At 37.1% G+C, this 21,714-nt stretch overlaps 2 protein-coding genes across 2 annotated transcripts; one reads left to right on the forward strand and one right to left on the reverse strand.

Annotated features, from left to right (window-relative positions):
* Positions 1-4,127: 4,127 nt before the first annotated feature.
* On the forward strand, positions 4,128-5,593 carry LOC113280819 (codeine O-demethylase-like). The gene is made up of 3 exons (XM_026529398.1): positions 4,128-4,400; positions 4,503-4,738; positions 4,829-5,593. Exons 1-3 carry the CDS (start codon positions 4,128-4,130, stop codon positions 5,397-5,399), a joined length of 1,080 nt encoding a protein of 359 aa, XP_026385183.1. The 3' UTR covers positions 5,400-5,593.
* Positions 5,594-16,946: 11,353 nt separating this feature from the next.
* On the reverse strand, positions 16,947-18,000 carry LOC113280821. Its single transcript, XM_026529399.1, has 2 exons — positions 17,926-18,000; positions 16,947-17,825 (listed from the first exon to the last, which is right to left on the reverse strand). Exons 1-2 carry the CDS (start codon positions 17,998-18,000, stop codon positions 16,947-16,949), a joined length of 954 nt encoding a protein of 317 aa, XP_026385184.1.
* Positions 18,001-21,714: the final 3,714 nt, after the last annotated feature.

The following is a 21,714-nucleotide window of genomic DNA, read 5'->3' on the forward strand; positions in this document are numbered from 1 at the left end:
AAGTCTATAATTATGTTTATTTATTTTATTAGAATGTGAGTTGTCGCACACCGCTTTGTATAATGCATTAGCCTAAATTCATAAATTCATATAGTTTACAATTGTATTTTTTAATGTTTGATAATTCATGCTTAGGTTAATTCTTTTGATGGGTTATGCTTAGACGAAGCAAATAATAATTTTGAAACTATAAATTATATTTTCGATAATTTTCTCGTCATTAGAATTTGATAGGTCATGCTTATAAATTTGATGGGATATACTTAGGAGATGCGAGTTTATGATCTGAAATTATATAAATAATAGATTTTGCAATTGAACAAAGCTATAAACATATATTTGTAATTAGAGATCTTTTCGGTGCATAATTATAAATAGTAGTGGAATCCATAGACCCTGATTACCGGCTCCTTCTCATTGTGTTTTATTAATTTTCATTTCTTTTGTTTCTTTTTTTTTTAATTCTTAATTCCAAAAATCCAAAAACATCATTTTCGGTTAATTTATTAGAGATGTTGATAACAGTATTTCCGCTGCTCCTCGTGGGAACGACCTGTACTGTCCTCTGTCTATACTATAGACACCGTGCGATTGCGGTTATTACATATAGGTATCTCCGGGTCCTATCACCCCTACCCTCATTGGCTAATTTTTCTCTATTTCTACAACCCCTATGCTTCCACCACCACCTGCAGTATCTGCTCGTTTAGAAACCTTTTCAGATGTTTTTGCAGAACATACTGGACTTCCTCCTTTTATGTCACTTGATCAAAAATTCCACTCAAAAATGGGTCTTACCCAACTTCTCAAAGGCCATATAAGTGCCCTTATGTACATAAGTCTGTGGTAGAGTCCTTAGTTTCTGAAATGCTATCCTCTGGTGTGATACAACACAGCCATAGTCCATTTGCTTCTCCTATTCTCCTAGTCAAGAAGAAAGATGGAACTTGGCGTTTCTGTGTCGATTGTCGTAAACTCAATGACATTACTGTCAAAGATAAATTCCCAATTCCTCTTATAAAAGAATTGTTAGATGAGTTGAATGGTTCTGTGGTGTTTTCAAAGATAAATATTCGTTTAGGTTACTACCAAATCAGAGTTTATGCACCAGACATTCCCAAGACTGCTTTTCTCACTCATCATGGCCAATACGAATTCAGGTTCATGCTATTTGGGCTTACTAATTCCTCTGCGACATTTCAATCCCTCATGAATGAGGTGTTTCAACCATATCTTCGTAAATTTGTACTTGTATTCTTTGACGATATCTTAGTTTATAAACCATCCATTGAAGCACATATGGAGCACTTGTAGCTTACATTAGCCTTATTAAGGAAGCATTCTCTATTTTCCAAGTTATCCAAATGTGCCTTTGCTCAACCAAAACTCGAGTACCTTGGCCATATTATCACTGCCAATGGTGTTGTTGCAGACCCTGACAAGGTTGCAACTATGGTTAATTGGCACTAACCACAAACACTGAAGCAGATCAGAGGATTCTTAGGGCTTACAGGCTACTACCGCAAGTTTATTAAAAATTATGGACATATTTGCAAGCCACTAACTGATATGCTCAAGAAGGATTCTTTTGCATGGACTGATGCTGCCACTCATGCCTTCTCTTCCATCAAAACTGCTATGACTTCAGCACCATTATTGGCTCTACCTGATTTCTCTCACCCATTTATTTTAGAAACTGATGCTTGTTCAAAAAGGGTTGGTGTTGTGCTCATGCAGAATAGTAAACCCATTGCCTTCCTGAGCAAACCATTGGGTCCTAAGGCATTAGCTTTATCTACCTATGAGAAAGAATTTTTGGGCATTGTCATGGATGTTCAAAAATGGAAGAACTATTTGAGCAGTCAACAGTTTATCATTCATACTGACCATCAGAGTTTGAAGTATCTAATGGACCAGAAATTGTATACTGCTTTACAGCAAAAATTTTAGTCAAATTAATGGGTTTTGACTATGTCATTAAGTACAAAAAAGGGTTGGAAAATCAGTCTGTTGATGCCTTATCTAGATTTCCTACTGCCTATTGCTCATCGTTGTCATTATCTCAGCCTCAGTGGGTGCAGGACATTCATTCTAGCTATGAGTCAGACACAGCAGCACAACAACTTATTACTCAACTCACTGTTACTCCAACTCAGGGCCTTTAAGATTTAAGGGGAGACTCTATATTGGCTCAGGTACTGCTCTCAGATCTTCCATATTACATTCCTTACATGCCTCTGCTGTTGGAGGCCATTCTGGCTACAATGGTACTTATCACAGGGCTAGAACCTCCTTCTTTTAGCCTAATATGAAGACTGATATCATTCAGCTTGTCACAACTTGTGATGTGTGCCAATGGAACAAGGGAGAAAACTCACTTCCAGGTGGTCTTCTATAACCCCTTCTTATAACTGACACTGCATTTAGATTTCATAAAGGGACTTCCAATATCTTTTAAAAAGAATGTCATCTTATTAGTTATGGATAGACTGACTAAGTATAGCCACTTTATTTCCCTTGGACAACCATTCACTGCTATTACAGTTTCTAAGGAGTTCCTTGCTCATGTGTTCAAGCTCCATGGACTTCCTAGTTCCATTGTCAGTGACAGAGATAAAATCTTCATCAACCAATTCTGACAAGAACTATTCAAGACTTTGGGCACCACATTAAAGCTCAGTTATGCCTACCATTATCAAACTGATGGCCACACTGAAACAACAAATTCCTGTGTTGAACAATACTTGAGGTGCATGACAAGCTCTCATCCTAAACAGTGGGTCCAATGGTTAGCCTTAGCTGAATGGTGGTTTAACACCAACTACCACTCCAGCTTGAAGATGTCTTCCTTTCAAGAATTGTATGGGTATGCTCCACCTCACTTGGTTTTCCCTATTCCTACTTATACTTTTGTTGCAACTGTTGACAACTATTTACAAGAGAGGGACATTATCCTGCAACTGCTCAAAGAAGAACTCTCCAAGGAACAAAGCAGAATAAAATTCTTTGCAGATAAAAAGAGATCTGACAGAAACTTTGAGGTAGGTGACCTGGTATTCTTGAAGCTCCAGGCTTATAGGAAAACTCCAGTTGCTATAAAAAGGAATCTCAAGTTGTCTGCCAAATACTTTGGCCCCTTTGAAGTCCTACAAAGAAGTGGAGTTGTTGCTTATAAACTGAAACTTCCTGTAGGGTCTAGGATACACCCAGTCTTTCATGTCTCTCAGTTACAGAAGAAAATAGGCTTGCAGGTAGTTCTATCACCTTAACTAGCATTGGTGGACCATGCAGGACAGTTTGTCATTGAACCTGCTGCTATTTTGGACACTAGAACTACTGTCAGAGACACATCTCAAATTCCACAAGTCTTAGTGCAGTGGTGTAACTCAGATCTAGCAAATTCCACATGGGAGGATGCTGCTCACATCCAAGCTCAGTTTCCGGATTTTATCCTTGAGGACAAGGATCTCTAAATGGGAGGGGCAGTGTCATGTTCCACAGGTTTCACTATGCACAACATTACATTCCTCACTAACTATTGATGGTGTAACTAAGCTCAAATAGGGTCTAATAATCATAGAGTCATTTCCTCGAGTTCTTAGTGAGTTATGAAGTATTATTAGCCGTTGATACAGTTAGTAAGGATTGGTCTATTAAAGACCAATCATTCTTCTCTCCCGAACTCATGTAATGAAAAACTAAAATTGCTTCAATTGAAGTTAGGTTCTGATTTATCAGAGAGAAGGCAACTTGATGCTAGTTATCTTGCATTCTTCTTGTAGTTGTAATTGGTACGCTACAGACTATTCGTTTCTGCAAGGGGTTACGTATATATCCAGGAATCATACTAACATGCTGACAATCATGTTAGCTGCAATATATGTAGTATTAATTTCCAATGATGTAAGTGGGTTTTGTTTTTTCTGCCTTTTGATTAACAACACAGCAATATTATCCGATTAATCATCGGTGTCATATGTATACGTGTAGCCTCCTACTTGAACCCAGCTAGTATATGTATATGAACCACATATATGGTAGCACAACCTTCACAAAAAGAAAATCGAATTATAACCACTCTTTCCTTTATTTTGAATCCGATCAGAGACTGAAATTAAATTGAAATCATGGATACGAAGGGAGTCCTATCATCACCATCGCAGTCACAGAGTACTGCACAGTTGAAGTATGTCCAAGAACTAGCAACTAGTGGAGAAGAACCGCCACCAAAATATTTCCATAAAAATGTTAATGATAAAGGGAATCAGGTAACTACGGATGATTCGTTATCAGTTCCGATAATTGATATTAGTCGTTTAACGTCCAACGCATCCATTGAAGAGAAAGAAGAAGAGATGGGGAAGTTAAAGTCTGCTTTGAATTCATGGGGCATGTTTCAGGTTTAATTTTTTTGTGCTCATTCCATATCTACTGCTTTACCTCACTAAATTTAAAGGATATTTTAAATGTGTTTAGTCTTCTTTTGGCTTATGGACTTTCAGGCAGTAGGGCATGGTATTCCGCAAAATTTACTCGATGATATGTATAATATTTCCAAGAAGTTCTTTGATCTTCCTGTTGAAGAGAAGCAAAGGTACGCGCTATCTAAAGACGATGAAATATTTGACTTACAGGGATTTGGGAGTGATTCCATGGGAGCAAATATTAATGGTCAGGTTCTCGACTGGTCTGACCGTCTTCGCTACTGGCCTGGTGATGATTCTCCATTGAATTTCAGGTACTAACAACGTAACAGACAAAAAAACTGAAATGTAATTTTTTTTTTTTCCGAGTATAATCATTAGTAATTGTGTGTGCTGATCTGCAGGAGAACATTGGATGAATATAGCGTTCAGGTGAGATCAGTATCAGAAATCATTTTAAAGGAAATGGCAAAATCATTAGGATTGGAAGACGATGACTTCCTCAACCAGCTGGGTGATCGACAGTATGTGTACACAAGGTTTAGTTTCTATCCTCCTTGTTCTAGACCAGATCTTGTTTACGGATTAAAAGCTCATACAGATGGAGGAGCAATAACTTTTCTTCTGCAAGACCCTGAAGTAAGAGGTCTTCAAGTTCATAAATATGATCAGTGGGTTAGTGTTCCATGCATGCCTGGAGCTCTGCTTGTCAACATTGGGGATCTATTGCAGATAATGAGTAATGGAATCTTCAAGAGCCCTTTACATAGGGCAGTAACAAATACAGAACGGACGAGAATTTCTGTGGCTATGTTTTATTTACCACATATGGATCAGGAAATCGAACCCGTTGCCGCGTTGATCGACGAGAGCAATCCTAGAAAGTATAGGAGGATGAAGGCAAAAGACTTTCTTGAAGCTTTCTTCCAAACTTATTTGCAAGGAGAGCGAGTGTATGACTGGGCGAGCATCTAGTTCTTCTACCACTTTTATTAGTTCATGAGCAAGAGCCAGCAATGGGACACGGTTGCTAGCTCAAACATTGATTGTGTGAAAAAGAAAAAAAACAATCGCTAAGGTGTCGACGAACTTCAAATACAGGTATAACAATCTATAGTTTAACACAAGTAATCGGTTATCATAAAGTAAACATCTTAAGAAACTCTGTATAGCATGGGTTAACTTAGGTTTGAATAAGTCACGTAATGCATTTCAACGTTTATGATTGTGTTTTGTTTTCATATATATAAAATTTCTATGTTGTGTCCTCCGTTGTTGGTAAATAATTAATATTGGAAGCCGAAACTAAAATCACAGTACACGATAAAAATTCAAAATTATGGAAACAATCTTACTGACTAATGGAAGTTCAGTTCCCCAATTGGACAAGATTTTATCCACTGCTATGGAGTCATCCTACAGTTGAATTTGTAGATACGGAAAACCTACTCGCCACGTGTTTGCACCAGAAAAAACGAAATAGACGAACAAGATCTCGCCAGAAGATATTTTCACCATTTTCATAGACAAAGTATTTATGAAGAGTCAAATCAGTTGTCAGGAAAACTTCTATGAAAATTGGATCTGCCGAGTGAGGTTGAACTTTCGTGAAATTGGATCTGCGAAATATTTACGAGTAGATAATTTCCGAAGTAACGAGTAAACGAGATAAATAAAGATTAGGCGAGGAATTAACTTAAGAAGAAGAGACCACGAAGCGATGTAAGAAGTAATAGTGGACGAAGATAGATGGTTGGACAAGAAATCAGGACAGCTGTACCGACAAGTCACCGTAATGATCGGCAAAAAAGAAGGAATACCTTTATCGAAAATTGTATTGACGAAGTAAAAGCAGAAATCACATGCATTGCGTGACTACCCACGAAGTAAAAATGAGATATACTCCACTCACTCATTCGCCTATAAATAGGAACCTTAGGACATTATTATAAAGAGGGTTGAGTTTTTGGTAATCAGTGAGATCATATTGTAAGAGTTCTGAGAATAAATTAGGGTTTGTGGAATCCTTTACTTGTATCATCATCATCATATTTATGAATAATAACAAGAGTTTTGATCTTATTTCCATATCCATGTCTTAGGATTTGAGTAGATTATTCATTTGGCTGTCCCGTAGGATTTCCTAGAGTTATATTTTGGCGTCTAGAAACAGGGAGTTGGGTTGAGAGTTTACTCTCACCTGAGATCTAGAAAGGAAGTTGGTTTTGAGTTTCAATTTCTAATAAGTTATCTCTCTTTAGCTTGGATTCAAAAGCTAGATTTCATGGATCTTAAGAGTTTCATGTTTGAGATTTAGAAAAAAGCAAATTTTTGTATTACTTCTAGAATTTTATTTTGATTTTCATTATTTGGAGAAGAAAGGTTTACTCTAGGGTTCATAAAAAATTAAACTTTTTCTTTCATCAATTGAGGTTCATAAGTAATTCAGTGAGTCAAATAATCCAAAGTTGGTCAGAAAACGTCAGTTGGAGTTATTGAATGGCAAGAGTACCAAACAGAGCTAAACACATTATAGCATCCAGAAAAAGCAAGCGTATGGGGGAAAGACAAAGAGGAAGGATGGAGGTAGGAGAAACTTCGGATGCAGAAGGAAAGCGTGGTGTAATTCAGGAGCAGCAGAACGTTAACCCTAACCAAAATAAATACCAAGAAGGATCGGTTCATATTACTGATACTGAAACTGCAGAGGGCGAAAAGAAAGTTCACGAAGGGGTGGAAGAGAATGTCGATGAAGAAAATATGACAATAGAGAAGCTATAAGGGAGAGGGTTCGCCAGGAAAGGGAAAGAGAAAGAGACTTGGTGGATCAAAGAATAATATTTGCCACACAAAACGTTTTTCTCACACAAGAAATCAATATGCTTAACGAAGAAAGACGAGATGCGGGTTCACAAACACGAAATGGAGACTCAGAATCAAGGGCTAAGAGAAAGACGACGAAGAGAAAACTAGCGAAGAAAGAGATTTGCGAAGGGTGTAAGAACGAACAAGAAGAGGAGAAGAACGGCGAAGGTACGACGAAGAAAACAGACGAGAAGAAGAGAGAATGAATGTACCTGAAGAGGGTGAAGGAAATTTGATTCAGACAGTATTGAATGAGTTGCGAGATATGAGAACCCTAATAAATAATTCACGAAGAGGAGGACGAGTGTATCTAGACGAGGAAATAAAAGAGGCAGATAAGTCTCCATTCACTTATGAAATACTGGATGCGAGAATCCCTGCAAGATGTGTGTTAGCAACTTTCGGAAGCATATTTAGTGGGACAGAAAGTTCGGTGCAAATACACCATTTTGCTGATGCAATGGGGATGAAATGATGCGATTATGTTCAAATACTTTCCATCAAGTATGACAAGAGAGGCATTGGCTTGGTTTGACGGATTTTCAGAAAGATCAATTTCTTCATTTAGAGATTTGCAGAGAATATTTCTAACAACTTATATAAGCAATAATATGCTGAGGCAGGAATCAAAACTTTGTTCAACTTAAGGCGAAGACCCCGGTGACAATCTACGAAGCCTGGTGACGAGATGAATGACGGTTTTTAGTGAGCTTTCTGGAAGAGTGGAAGAAAAGAATTTTATCTTGGCTTTTGTGAATGCTCTGATTCCAACAAATCTCTTGTACACTCAGATATTCATAATCATAAATTCGTTAGGGATGAATGAACTGAGAGAGTACCATGAGGAGTACATAGCACTGGAGGGGAAACAGAAAGAAGCAAACGAAGTTATGATTCCATCGAAAGAAGGAACTTTGTGTCTTCTACCACAAATGGCAAATGCAGTGTAGAATAACTATAAATATGAGAAGGGAGAACTATAAAATGCGAATCAATCCAAGCTCGTGGATGTGTCGAGTGGATACGAGGAGTGGATCAATCGAAATTACAAAGGATGCGAAGAGTCCATACAAACAAATTATGACCAACGAGGAAATAATTCGGGAGATCAGTGAACAAATAATCAAAATCAGAGATTTGGAGAACGAAGGCCAAATGCACCAACGTTTTAAGACGTGAAACTTCTCATGCTTAATACTACTGTGGAGAAGGTTTGGGATGCAATTGTATTAACCGAAGAAATTTGTATCCCTCCGAATATGGGGATGGAACCACCCCTAGGAAGAAGGAGTCACGAATTATGCGGATATCATCGTTTCCATGGACACCATACCAACGATTATATGAACATTCGAAGAAAGATACTTCGTATGATCGTACAAGGTAGGATGAGTCATTTCCTAGATAATCCAGTGCTTCCACCTCCTCCACCTCGTGAAACAAACCAGAACGAACAGGCTGCACCAGTATATCGTATAGAAATAGAGAGGGGAGCTCAACGCTTGAATTGTAATTCCATAATACATTCAGCGAAGAACATCCAGAACTTTCATGATAATGTACTAAGGAGGGTACACAAAATATATCTTGAGGGGAACGATATATTTAGTGTTTCTAAGGTTGAACCATTAAAAGAATGACAAAAAAGACTAATTTCATTTTCAGCCTTGGATGCACCCGAAGGAAGAGTCTCTCATATTGATTTGTTGGTTGTAACACTAAACTTCGGAAAGCACTCGCAATGGGAATTTGATCTCCCAAGGGATACGAAGATTTGGGAAATAGACATGATACTTGTGGATACAGGGAGTTCGGTGGATATTCTCTTCTACCATGCCTTAAAAACCATGGGATACAAAGATTCTGATCTTGTACCATCCACTTACAGTATATACGGGTTTAATGGGGTCGTATCAAAACCTAAAGGTGAACTAACTTTGAAGATATTCGCGGGAGAACTAGAGACTGAAGTCACTATTTGTGTAGTAAACGTGGATTCACCTTACAATGCACTCATAGGCAGACCATGGGTGCACGGGATAAAAGGAGTCGCGTCAACCTTTCATCAAGAAATTCGGTTCCTAATGCCCAGTGGAATAGGAGAAATTAAAGGAGATCCAAAAGATGCGAAGGATTCTAACGAGAAAGATGTTCATAACTATGAAGAAAAACTAAAGAAGAAGAAGGAACAAAAAAAAGAAAGTGCTGGAACCCAGGAAAGAATACGAATTGATGATATATATGACCAAGACTAAAAAAGGATGGGTCGTCCCAAACGAGATCCCCGAAAAAGAAGGAGACCCTTTATAGCAATTAAAGGAGCCACCAACTATCGGAGAACCAGCTATGATCTTCGCAGCAGGGAACCAACAAAGGAGATAAATGTAGGAACTGACGGAGAACCAAAAATGGTGAAGATTGGGACGAAGATGCGGATGGACGAGGAAGAAAAGTTGACAAAATTATTGCGAGAATATCAGTATGTCTTCGCATGGAGCATGTACGAGATGCCAGGTATTGACCCACAAGTGGGCTGTCACAAGTTAGACATAAACCCAGCAATAAAACCAGTAATGCAAAGAATACTAAAGATAGCAACCACATATCACGAACAGATAGAGGCATAGCTACAAAAGATGTTGGATTCGGGGATAATAAGGCCGGCAAAATATCCCGATTAGATTGCGAACATGATGGTGATGCCGAAGAAAAACAAGGGGATTCGAATATGTATTGACTTCATTGATTTGAACGCAACTTTCTCGGAAGATAGTTTCCCCTTACCAAATATACCTCAATGGTAGAGTCAGCATTAGGGTATCATAGACTCTCCATGATGGATGGGTCTTCAGGCTACAATCAGATACCGCTCACTGAAGAGGATCGAGAACACAAAACATTTTTTTCCCCTAGAGGATTATACGGTTACACGAGGATGTCCTTCGGACTAAAGAACGCTGGAGCCACATGAAAAAGAGGGGGTCTAACAACCACAACCAATATTTCGCTTAGCAATTTATGTGGACAAACTCCAATATACTTTTAATAGAATCCACTAGACAGTCAGACTCAATCTTAATAAAAGTATATTAAAGAGTTTATATCTCAATTTCTCAATTCAATCCGCAATCAAACAAATATGAATTTGCGAGCCTGATTGAATAATGATAAATAACCTGAACGGTACCAAAGATCAATGTTCAAGTGTCCATCAATTTATATCAAAAACCAAAGGTTGGATTATCTAATTGATTGAATTGACATACAAATTGTGATATTTCTATCGTATAAACAAATATAATGCGGAAAAGAAATAACATAGACACCAGAAATTTTGTTAACGAGGAAACCGCAAATGCAGAAAAACCCAGGGACCTAGTCCATATTTGAACACCACACTGTATTAAGCCGCTATAGACACTAGCCTACTCCAAGTTAACTTCGGATTTGAATGTAGTTGAGCCCTAACCAATCTCACACTGATCAAGGTACAATTGCGTTCCTTACGCCTCTTGAACCACGCCGAATTATGCACACTTGATTCCCTTAGATGATCTCACCCACAACTAAGAGTTGCTACGACCCAAATTCGAAGACTTGATAAACAAATCTGTATTACACATAAAAGTCTATTGAATAGATAAATCTGTCTCCCACAGATATACCTACGAGTTTTGTTCCGTCTTTTGATAAGTCAAGGTGACAGGAACCAATTGATAAAACGGTCTTATATTCCTGAAGAACAACCTAGTATTATCAATCACCTCACAATAATCTTAATCGATTAACGAAACAAGATATTGTGGAATCACAAACGATGAGACGAAGATGTTTGTGAATACTTTTCAATCTTGTCTATCGGAGATAAATCTCGAGCAAATCCTAAAGAAGATAGTATTCAATCACAATAGAAAACAACAAGATCATAACACGAAACTACAGAGAAAATAGTTGGGTCTGGCTTCACAATCCCAATGAAATCTTTAAGTCGTTAACCTACATGGTTTCATGAAAAACCTAAGGTTAAAGGAGAATCGACTCTAGTCGCAACTAGTATCATACAGGAGGTGTGAGGATTAGGTTTCCCACTTGCTAGAGTTTTCCATTATATAGTCTTCAAATTAGGGTTTGCAATCTAAGTTACCTTGGTAACAAAACATTCAATATTCACCGTTAATGAAAACCTGATTAGATTCAAGCTAATATCTTTCAACCGTTAGATCGAACTTATCTTGTTATACACAAATGAAATGCACCAACATTTAGATAAAGGTAACCGTACCTAAACGTGTACACTTAGTTGGTTCACAAACAGTTAACCGAGGTTAGCCATATGAGCAGTTTCATATTAACCTGATTCATCTTTATCACTTTCACCACTCTTGGTGGACTTGGTGACGAGACTATCGAAATTCTTAATAGATTGCGTAATTTCTCGGCTAGTCATGATGATAATGTTAGATTTGTAAATTTTCTTTTTCATAGAATAGGGGTGGCCTTCAGAGAGGGATTGGCACAGAACTTGTGTCTCGTGTGCCAACTAATTTCTTGAAAGAGTCTGACTTAGAGTGATGTATGTGATCTCTAGATTAATTCTGTTATTATATAAAGAAAAAAATTAAATTGAAAAATAATAGTATTTAAGTTTGTTGCATAGAGGAGACAAAAGAGTAAATCATAAAGGAGACAAAATAGAAAGAGAATCAGACATACTTCTCATTCATTGTGTTTCTCATTAAATACATGTAGGAAAGTAAGAGAGAGTAGTTACTCCCATTACATATGTAGTTAGTAGAAGAGAAAAGAAAATAGGTGTTAAGCATGAAGGAGAGATGTGCATGCACTATGACACATGTAGGTAGTGGTCAGACACATGTCACTACAGCACTCCCCCTTGGATGACCACCATTACAGACTCATTGCATTGTCAAAACCTTGCCAGAAAAATTCTTCGAGGTAAAAACTGGTCGAAGGAGAAAGATGATATTTGAGCTTCTAGAATGGCGTCAACTTCTTTGTAGAATTGTGTCAGGAAAATATTTGGCATAAAAACCCGAACACATACAAGGGTAAGAATAACCTCAACCGAGAAGTTATATTTCTGGTGATATTGTTGTCTCATTAAATACCTTTCCGGATAATAAAACCCTGTGGGAAAAATAACCTCGGTGAAGGAAATGAGTACAACAAACCTTTACGTCAACATCACATCATTAGATGCTCCCATTAATGTCGACATCTCCCCATTATTTGTATTATGGTATTATTGTTGTCTCATTAAAAACCTTTCCGAGTAGTAAAACCCAGTGGGAAAAAGTGACCTTGGTAAAGGAAAATAGTTCAACATACCATCAGGTGCTCCCCCTGATACAGGACAATTTCTTTAGTCTAATACATTCATGGGAGTGGACAGTTCCTTTTGTCCTATGGGGTCATGGAAGTTCGGACAATATCTTTATTCCTATAATTCTCACATGTTTTTCAAATGTGGCCTTAGGTAATGACTTAGTAAATAATTCTGCCACATTTTCGTCAGATTTTACTTTACTGACCCAAATGTTTAGAAGACATATATTATTGTTGCTGATAGTAAAAGAACTTCGGTGATATATGTTTCGTATTATCACCCTTGATATACCCTTGTTTCATCTATTCGATACAAGCTGCATTATCTTCGTAAATACAAGTTGGTTCTTCAGTGGTAGAACTCAAACCACATGTCCCTTGAATATGTGTAATGATAGACCTTAACCATATACACTCACGAACCGCCTCATGTAGGCAATGATCTCAGAGTTGTTCGTGGAGGTATCCACAAGGGTTTGCTTGGTCGGTCTCCAGGATGTCGTTGTATTCCCGATAGTGAATACATATCCAGTTTGTGATCGACCTTTGTGTGGGTCTGAGAGGTAGCGAACATCAGCAAAACCAACCAAAATATTATTTGTGGTCTTAGTGTAAGGAGTTGCAATTACATTAGCATCTCTCCTTTCGACTTCGTAGGGATAAAACAAACCTAATTCAATGGTTCCCTTTAGGTATCTAAAGATATTCTTTATACCATTCCAATGACGCTGCGTTGGCGTTGAGCTATATCTATCTAACAAGTTTACTGAGAACGAGATATCTGGTCGAGTACATTGTGCTAAGTACAATAATGCGCCTATTGCACTTAGATAAGGATATTCAGATCCCAATACATCTTCGCCATCTTCCTTTGGAAAAAATGGGTCCTTATGTACATCTAAAGTTCGACCAACCATGGGAGTGCTAGAAGGGTACACTTTGTCCATATTAAATTTTCTGAGTATCTTTTGTACATATGCAGACTGGTGGATTAATATTCCACAAGCTCGATGTTCTAGTTGAAGTCCTAGACACATCCGAATTTTTTCAAGATCTTTCATCTCAAATTCGGATTTCAAATAGCTTGCGGTTTCTCTTATTTCATCAAGAGTACCTACTATGTTCATGTCGTTGACATAGACAACTATAATTGTAAATCCAGAACTTGTTTTCTTTATAAACACGCAGGGGCACAATTCATTATTTGTATATACCTTCCCAATCAAATAATCACTTAGAAGGGTATACCACATACGCCCGGATTGCTTTAATCCGTAAAGTGAGCGTTTCAACTGTATTGCAAACGCACTCCGTGGTTTATAGTTACTTGATTTGGGAAATGGAAGTCCATCTGGAACTTTCATGAATATCTCTGTATCAAGATCCCCATAGAGATATGCGGTAACCACATCTATAAGTTGCATTTCAAGTCCTTGTGAAACTACTAAGCTGACTAAGTAACGGAACGTGATGACGTCCATTACAGGAGAGTACGTTTCTTCGTAATCAATCACAGGGCATTGTGAGAAACCTTGCGCCACAAGGAGAGCCTTATATCTCAAGACTTTGTTCTTCTCATTATGCTTTCTGACAAATACCCATTTATGTCTTACAGGCTTTACACCTAATGGGGTTAGCACTACTGCACCAACACCTGTCTTTTTGCCAGTGAATTTCATTCAGCATGGATTACATCTCTCCATTGGGGCCAATATGCTCTCTTTTGGAATTCCACAATAGAGCGTGGTTCGATATCATCGTTCTCTATAATCTCTCGGGCAACATTATATTCGAATATATCATCAATATGCGTAGAGGATATTTCCATCAACACGTATGAACTTTCACAATCCATAGAGATTTCTTTGTTCTCTGGAATCAATTCAAACTTTGGGGCGTCCCTCAGTAATGATTCATGGACATAACTGTAATCATAGATAATCTCATGAGATGGATTATCTGTATTGATGATATATGGATCAGTTTGTGCCTTACTCACCCTTTTCTTCCTTAGCTGAGTATCGATCGAACCAAGTGGTCTTCCCCTCTTCCTTTTGGGGGCCACGTCCTCAGCTACACTTCCACCAAGTGCATCCTTAGTACCTATATTTATGGTACCTTTTCCCTTGTCGAGAATTTCCAACCTTGTAGGCACGTTTGCAGCTGGTATAAGTAATCTCGTCACTTTAGTGATATCAGTAAATGCATCAGGCATTGAATTTGCCACATTCTGAAGATTGATAATTCTTTTCACTTCACTTTCACATTATGGAGTGCGGGGATCAAGATGAGACAACGTGGGAACACACCACGATAATTCCTGTCGTTCCCTTTGGGAGTCCCTTTCCATATCTCCCCCTAACGACAGGAAGGTTGTCTCATCAAAGTGACAATCTGTAAATCTAGCGGTAAAGAGATCGCCTTTCAAAGGTTCTAAGTAGAGGATAATTATTGGGAAGTCATATACAACATAAATACCTACTCGTCTTTGTGGACCCATCTTAGTACGCTGTGGGGGCATAACAGGCACATATACGACACAACCAAATATGCGTAAATGTGAATATCAGGCTCATAAAAAGTTACCAACTGGTATGCAGAAAATGGTTGGCTATCAGTGGGTGTAAAGTGAATAAGTAATGCTGCATGCAATATGGCGTACCCCCAGGAAGTAATAGGCAGGTTGGAACGCATAACCAATGCCCTATCTATCATCTGTAACCTTTTGATGGTAGCTTCTGCAAGACCATTTTGAGTGTGTACATGGGGTATGGGATGCTCTACGTCAATTCCATTAGACATACATAAATCATCAAATCATTTAGATGTAAATTCTCCAGCATTATCAAGTCTGATAGACTTGATTGGATGATCAGGATGGTGAGCCCTTAGTCGTATAATTTGTTCTAGGAGCTTTGCAAATGCAGCATTTCTTGTGGACAACAATGCAACGTGTGACCAACGGGTCGAAGCATCAACCAGAACCATAAAATACCTGAATGTTCCGCATTCTGGATTTATAGGTCCACAAATATCACCTTGTATACTTTGTAAAAATGGAATATTTTGTTTGGTATCTTTAGGATAGGATGGTCTCGATCCTGTCTTTGCTAAAGAACAAGCTTTGCAGAATGAGCTATGTGCCTTCGATAAGGAAAACGAAGAAGAATGGGACTGGGGTGCGCTTCAATTACTTTGGAAGACGAAGGTTGCGCTTCTCTTAATTTAGAAGGCATAAAATTTGCATCATTTACTTTAGAATGCATATTGTTACTCTGCATTGTAATATATTTTGTGCTATTTTCTTTTTCATTCGAAAGAAAGGATGTCCGTGTGATTTATTCAAAACACGGATCATCATATCACGACCTAGGTGCCCTAGTCGATCGTGCCAAAGCTTATATAAGTCACTGGCCAACAGTTCTTCGTTGGTAACAACATGGGATTCAATAATCCTAATAGTAGTGATATACAATCTACTAGATTGGATCATTAGTTTCTCTAAGATGCGCTTCCTTCCGCATTCATTAGAGGTCATGTATACGTACTCAATTCCATTTTAACAGTGAGTTTCCAAGTGATAACCATTTTCACGGATATCCTTGAAACTCAACAAAGTGCGGTTAGCTCTTGGTGCATATAGAGCTTCTGTGACTTTAATCATTGTGTCGTTTGGCAACAAGAATTGAGCAGTACCTCGCCCAATGATTACTTGTGATGATCCAATCATCATAGTCACAGATGTATTATAAGGAGTAAAATCAACAAATTAATAATTGTCTATTTCATAGGATAGTATGGGTGGTAGCACTATCATCTATACATTCAATTTCAACTTGAAACATTCCTACAAGTACATTAGGCAGGAAGGTTATAAAGATGAACTGTTTATCTCATTTTCTTTAGAGAAACCTGTTCTACTAGAATGGCATCCTTACCAATCTAATATACATGCTAAACAGTAGATTATCATAAACAAAGTAAAATTCTATAAAACATGATAGAAAACAAGTACTCATAGATAATCCACACACATAACATAAAGATGCTAAGAATATGTTTAGCAACAACACCACCTACTCAAACCATTAAACAAATGGTAGACTAAGAAAACATAAAGTACCTCAAAGCAACTAACAACCTATTAAAACAACAGAGTCTAGCAAGCCATGAAACAAGAAACTAAATGTTTAGGCCCAAGAAAAGTCAGGTACATCCATTATTGGGGGAAAAGTCCTCGTTTCCCAGGAAATATGAGATTGTGAGGTTAGCGTCAGGGGTAATAGTATTTTCTTATGCGTAGTTAACCTCTTATCCGATAGCTTCCCGGTACTTTTCGTAGCTCGCATCTACGTTGGTGCTAGCCTTGCAATGCTTGTACCAATGTCCGGTGAATCCATACTTAAAACAAGGCGCACTTCCATCTGCAGCCTTTTTAGTGGCGGGATTCATAGGGGTTTTCTCGAACTTAGGATCACTACCACTATGGCCAGAAGTTCCTTCTCTATGCCAAATATGAGAATGACCATTTCTCCCTCGACCTCGATTATGTCCCTTACGTCCTATTCCACGAGTGGTGTTATCTCTACGTGGGTATGGATCATGGCAATGTGAATCAGAATGTCGAGACCTCTTTCCTTTGGGGCCCTTCCCTTTGTTGACCTTTCCATGGTTAGCTTCGGGAACTTTCTTTTTCCCGACAGCTCTGGCATTGTTGTTGACAAGAATCTCATTGTGCCTTTCGGCCACTTGCAGTAAGTTTATCAACCTACTGAATGTGGTGATTCTTTTGTTGTCAACCTCCAAACGATATTGATTCGCTAGTATCATGGACGAGGTAGGAAAGGACGATAGGGTTTTCTGAATCATTTTCTCATCAGTAAGTTTCTTTCCACAAAAGTCCATACGTGCCTGAATTTGCAGCATGTCTTTTTGGAAATCATTCACTTTTATATAATCGAGAAAGCGGATTTCGTTCCACAAGACGTTCAATTGTGGTATTAAGGAATCATAAATGTTCCCAAAACGGCTATCGAGAGCATCCCATAGCTCTTTTGGTGTCTTCAAGTGATGATAACCCCAACGCAGGTTAGGATCGATGTGCCCCTTGAGGAACATAAGAGAATTGGCTTTGTCTTTCTCAATTGTCGGAGCAGCATCGACAGATGGCTTGATAGTGGAGGTGAAGTCCTTTGCAACGAAGGTAGTTTCCACATCAGCAACCCAACGGTGGTACTAAAGTCCTGCTGAGCACAAAAGTTCGAACTCCGGTCGAATTGGGTCCATCTACATAGACAAAGTAAAGGACATTAATGCGGTGCTCAAATCCTTTTGAGTCCATAAACATGACTAATTTCGATACCATTTCTTATGACCAAATTTCTTTATGGACAAGATGAATATATATAAACCAAATTTCTTTATGGTTGTATATAGGTAATACGGATATGTCATAGTCCAATTTATGGTCATAACCCGTCAACAAAAATGACTAACCAAATTTCTTTATGGTTAACAAATTGATCAGCCAAAAATAGGCTTGTTTGAAAAAAATAGGATACAAAAATATTTAATATTTACATGCACATATTTCATAAAGATTGAAGTTGTTATTCCTTTGCAAGTATATGACAATCAAAATATATATATATATACAAATAAGTGTGAAAAATATATTATTTTATGACTTTAATTGTAATCAGGACAATATTTAGTGGTAATAATTTGTAGTTCACTACTTTTCCTAACAAGTAGTACAAAATCATAATACTATCTTCTTTCTTCTTCTTTTTTATAAATTTTTTTTATTAATATACATGCATCGTGTTTTTCAAAAGGTAAGACCAAAGGTAAAGACAATTTATTATAATATTATAAAGGTACAACTTTATATGGTAAAATTTAAAACAAATCAGATATATGCTTTTGTCTATCACATGAATTAATTTATTAGGGTGAAAAGGACGAACATTTATTACTTTAAGGGAAACATTTAATAGTAGATGATAAAACCAAATATGTCTCTTTCAAGAGAACAAGCATGCATGCATAAAAAGAAATATTTTTTTCTTCTTCTTTTTTTTTCCAAACAAGGACAAATAAAATTATTTTATCAATCAGCACATACAAGCAAGTGATAAAAAAATATACAATAAAGAAATTTATAACATGGATTATTACATTTACTATCACATGCATTATCAAAAGAAATTTATAACTATCAAGAAAGTATAAAAGCAAGTGATAAGAAAATAGTAAAGTACTATTATCAACAATTATCATGTGATGAAGAAGAAGGACAAACATGCATTTAAATTAAAAGAAGAAGAAGAATAAACAAGCATGCAAATCAAAATAATTACTATTATTATGAGTATTGTATTTTAAGGAAAATATAGAAAGGAAGTTTAAGTAATACCTTCTTTTTGAAAATCCTACTTGATATTAATGGTAGAACCAACAACTTTTGTTTGTGAAGGATTAATGCTCAAGTGGAAAACAAAGAACAACGTGTTGATAACATATTTAAGTTTGTTGCATAGAGGAGACAAAAGAGTAATGCATAAAGGAGACAATAGAGAAAGAGAATCATACATACTTCTCATTCATTGTGTTTCTCATTAAATACATGTAGGAAAGTAGGAGAGAGTATCTACTCCCATTACATGTGTAGTTAGTAGAAGAGAAAAGACAACATGTGTTAAGCATAAAGGAGAGATGTTCATGTACTATGACACATGTAGGTAGTGGTCAGACACATGTCACTAGAACAAATAGCTAAATATAAGGGTATTTTAGCTATTAATTAACTAACACATATGGATAAGGAGTGTTGAACTTTACATCATAATGACCCTACTAAAACTAAAAGAACCCTTCAAAAATTTCATGTTCAATATAGTCTTTTTGAGATAAGCTGGCTCTTAGTTAGTGGGCTAGTCAAATGGCAACCGGACCAGTAAAAGAATTTGCTACTTTGCTAGAGGATTTGAAAATCAGATTGCCTTGTCTTGAGAAGCATAGTTAATGCATGTTACTGAACTGCTTGTAACCTTGGATGGTGTTGAGTCCCTCTTATTTTATATCCCAGAAGATTCAGCACATCCATCACCAGGAAGCACAATCCTGTCATTGGCATTGCACCACAAATTTACATACCCTTCCTCCTCAACAGCCTTGTCCCACATCTCATACCAATGTGAATCATGAACCATATATTCTGGTTTATCATTACTAATCCAAATCACTTCAACCTTCTTATTTGGTGCTAACTTAAAAGAAGCATGAACTTTATCACAAAATTCATTCAACCCACCAGAATTAACATCCATATTATCAAAATGTTGAACCTTATTTGTCCAAAAGCATTCTACCCTAAAATTCCTAGTTGGGTACTTCACATACTTCCTGCACAAAATTGAACTGACAATGATTACCATTTACTAACATATTAATCAAAGCCTAACACGGATTTGATGAACAAAATCCCAAATCCCCAATTTCAGAAATTTAGGGTTTATCAGTAAAAAATTAAAATTCAGAAAATTAGGGTTTCTGAATGGAGTTGATAATCTACAAAAGAAGTATAACGAGGAGGGTATTTACCTGGTGATGTTTGTAAACATCTTGATGGAGAAAATTAACACTGATTATTTTCACAGTTCGATAACTGACGATTCACACAACTCCGTAAACTCGTATTTCACTTCACAACTCTAGTAGATCGAGATGAAGAGGTAAAGATATTGAAGAAATATGTGAAGAAACAGATCGATCTGTAACTTCTTCATGGAATCGCCGTCATCTTCTCCATTTCTTCAGAGAAGAAGCTATGGAACAGAGGCGGCAAGAAATGAGGTAGGAAATGGCAGCACAATCGTATTTGTGCAAGGGTTTTAGTTTGTTTTGATCCAACGTACCACGTTTTTTTCGAGATTGGTTTAATCGATCCCACTCGACCACACACGTGCCACTTCCACGGTTTAGGGGTTTTTAGGTAAGTTAACAACCCGACAAACGTCTGACAAGTGACATAACTCCGCAGTTACATGTCGAGTGACCACTTTGCTAAGTTTGTAACAGTGGGATCATTTTGTGAACCGGAATAGCAAAGTGTGACTGTTTTTCTAAATACCCTTATTTTATCAATCAACACATATTTAAAATCTCTAAATAAATAAGGGAGATAAACATTGATCATGGATTATTACATTTACTATCACATGCATTATCAAAATAAATTTATAACTATCAAGAAAGTATACAAGCAAGTGATAAGAAAATAGAGTAGAGTACTATTATCAACAATTATCACGTGATGAAGAAGAAGGACAAACATGCATTTAAATCAAAAGAAGAATAATAAACATGCATGCAAATCAAAATAATTACTATTACTATGAGTTGTATTTTAAGGGAAATATAGAAAGGAAGTTTAATGAATACCTTCTTTTTGAAAATCCTACTTGATATTAATCGTAGAACCAACAACTTTTGTTTGTGAAGGATTAATGCTCAAGTGGAAAAGAAAGAACAACGTGTTGATAACGTAGTTAAGTTTGTTGCATAGAGGAGACAAAAGAGTAAAGCATAAAGGAGAGAAAAGAGAAAGAGAATCAGACATACTTCTCATTCATTGTGTTTCTCATTTAGGAAAGTAAGAGAGAGTAGCTACTCACATTACATGTGTAGTTAGTATAAGAGAAAAGACAACATGTGTTAAGCATGAAGGAGAAATGCGCATGCACTGTGACACATGTAGGTAGTGGTCAGACACATGTTACTACAACAAATATAAGAGTATTTTAGCTATTAATTAACTAATACATATGGATAAGGAGTGTCGAACTTTACTTCGTAATGACCCTACTAAAACTAAAAGAACCCTTCAAAAATTTCATGGTCAATCTGGTCTTTTTGAGATAAGCTGGCTCTCAGTTAGTGGGCTAGTCAAATGGCAACCGGACCGGTAAAAGAATTTGCTACTTTGCTGGAGGATTTGAAAATCAGATTTCCTTGTCTCGAGAACAATTAAAGAATCATAAAAACAGAAGAAAACAAAATCAATAGGGGTTAGTTC

The sequence above is a fragment of the Papaver somniferum genome, chromosome 5 (genome assembly GCF_003573695.1).
Source record: "Papaver somniferum cultivar HN1 chromosome 5, ASM357369v1, whole genome shotgun sequence".
NCBI lineage: Eukaryota > Viridiplantae > Streptophyta > Magnoliopsida > Ranunculales > Papaveraceae > Papaver > Papaver somniferum.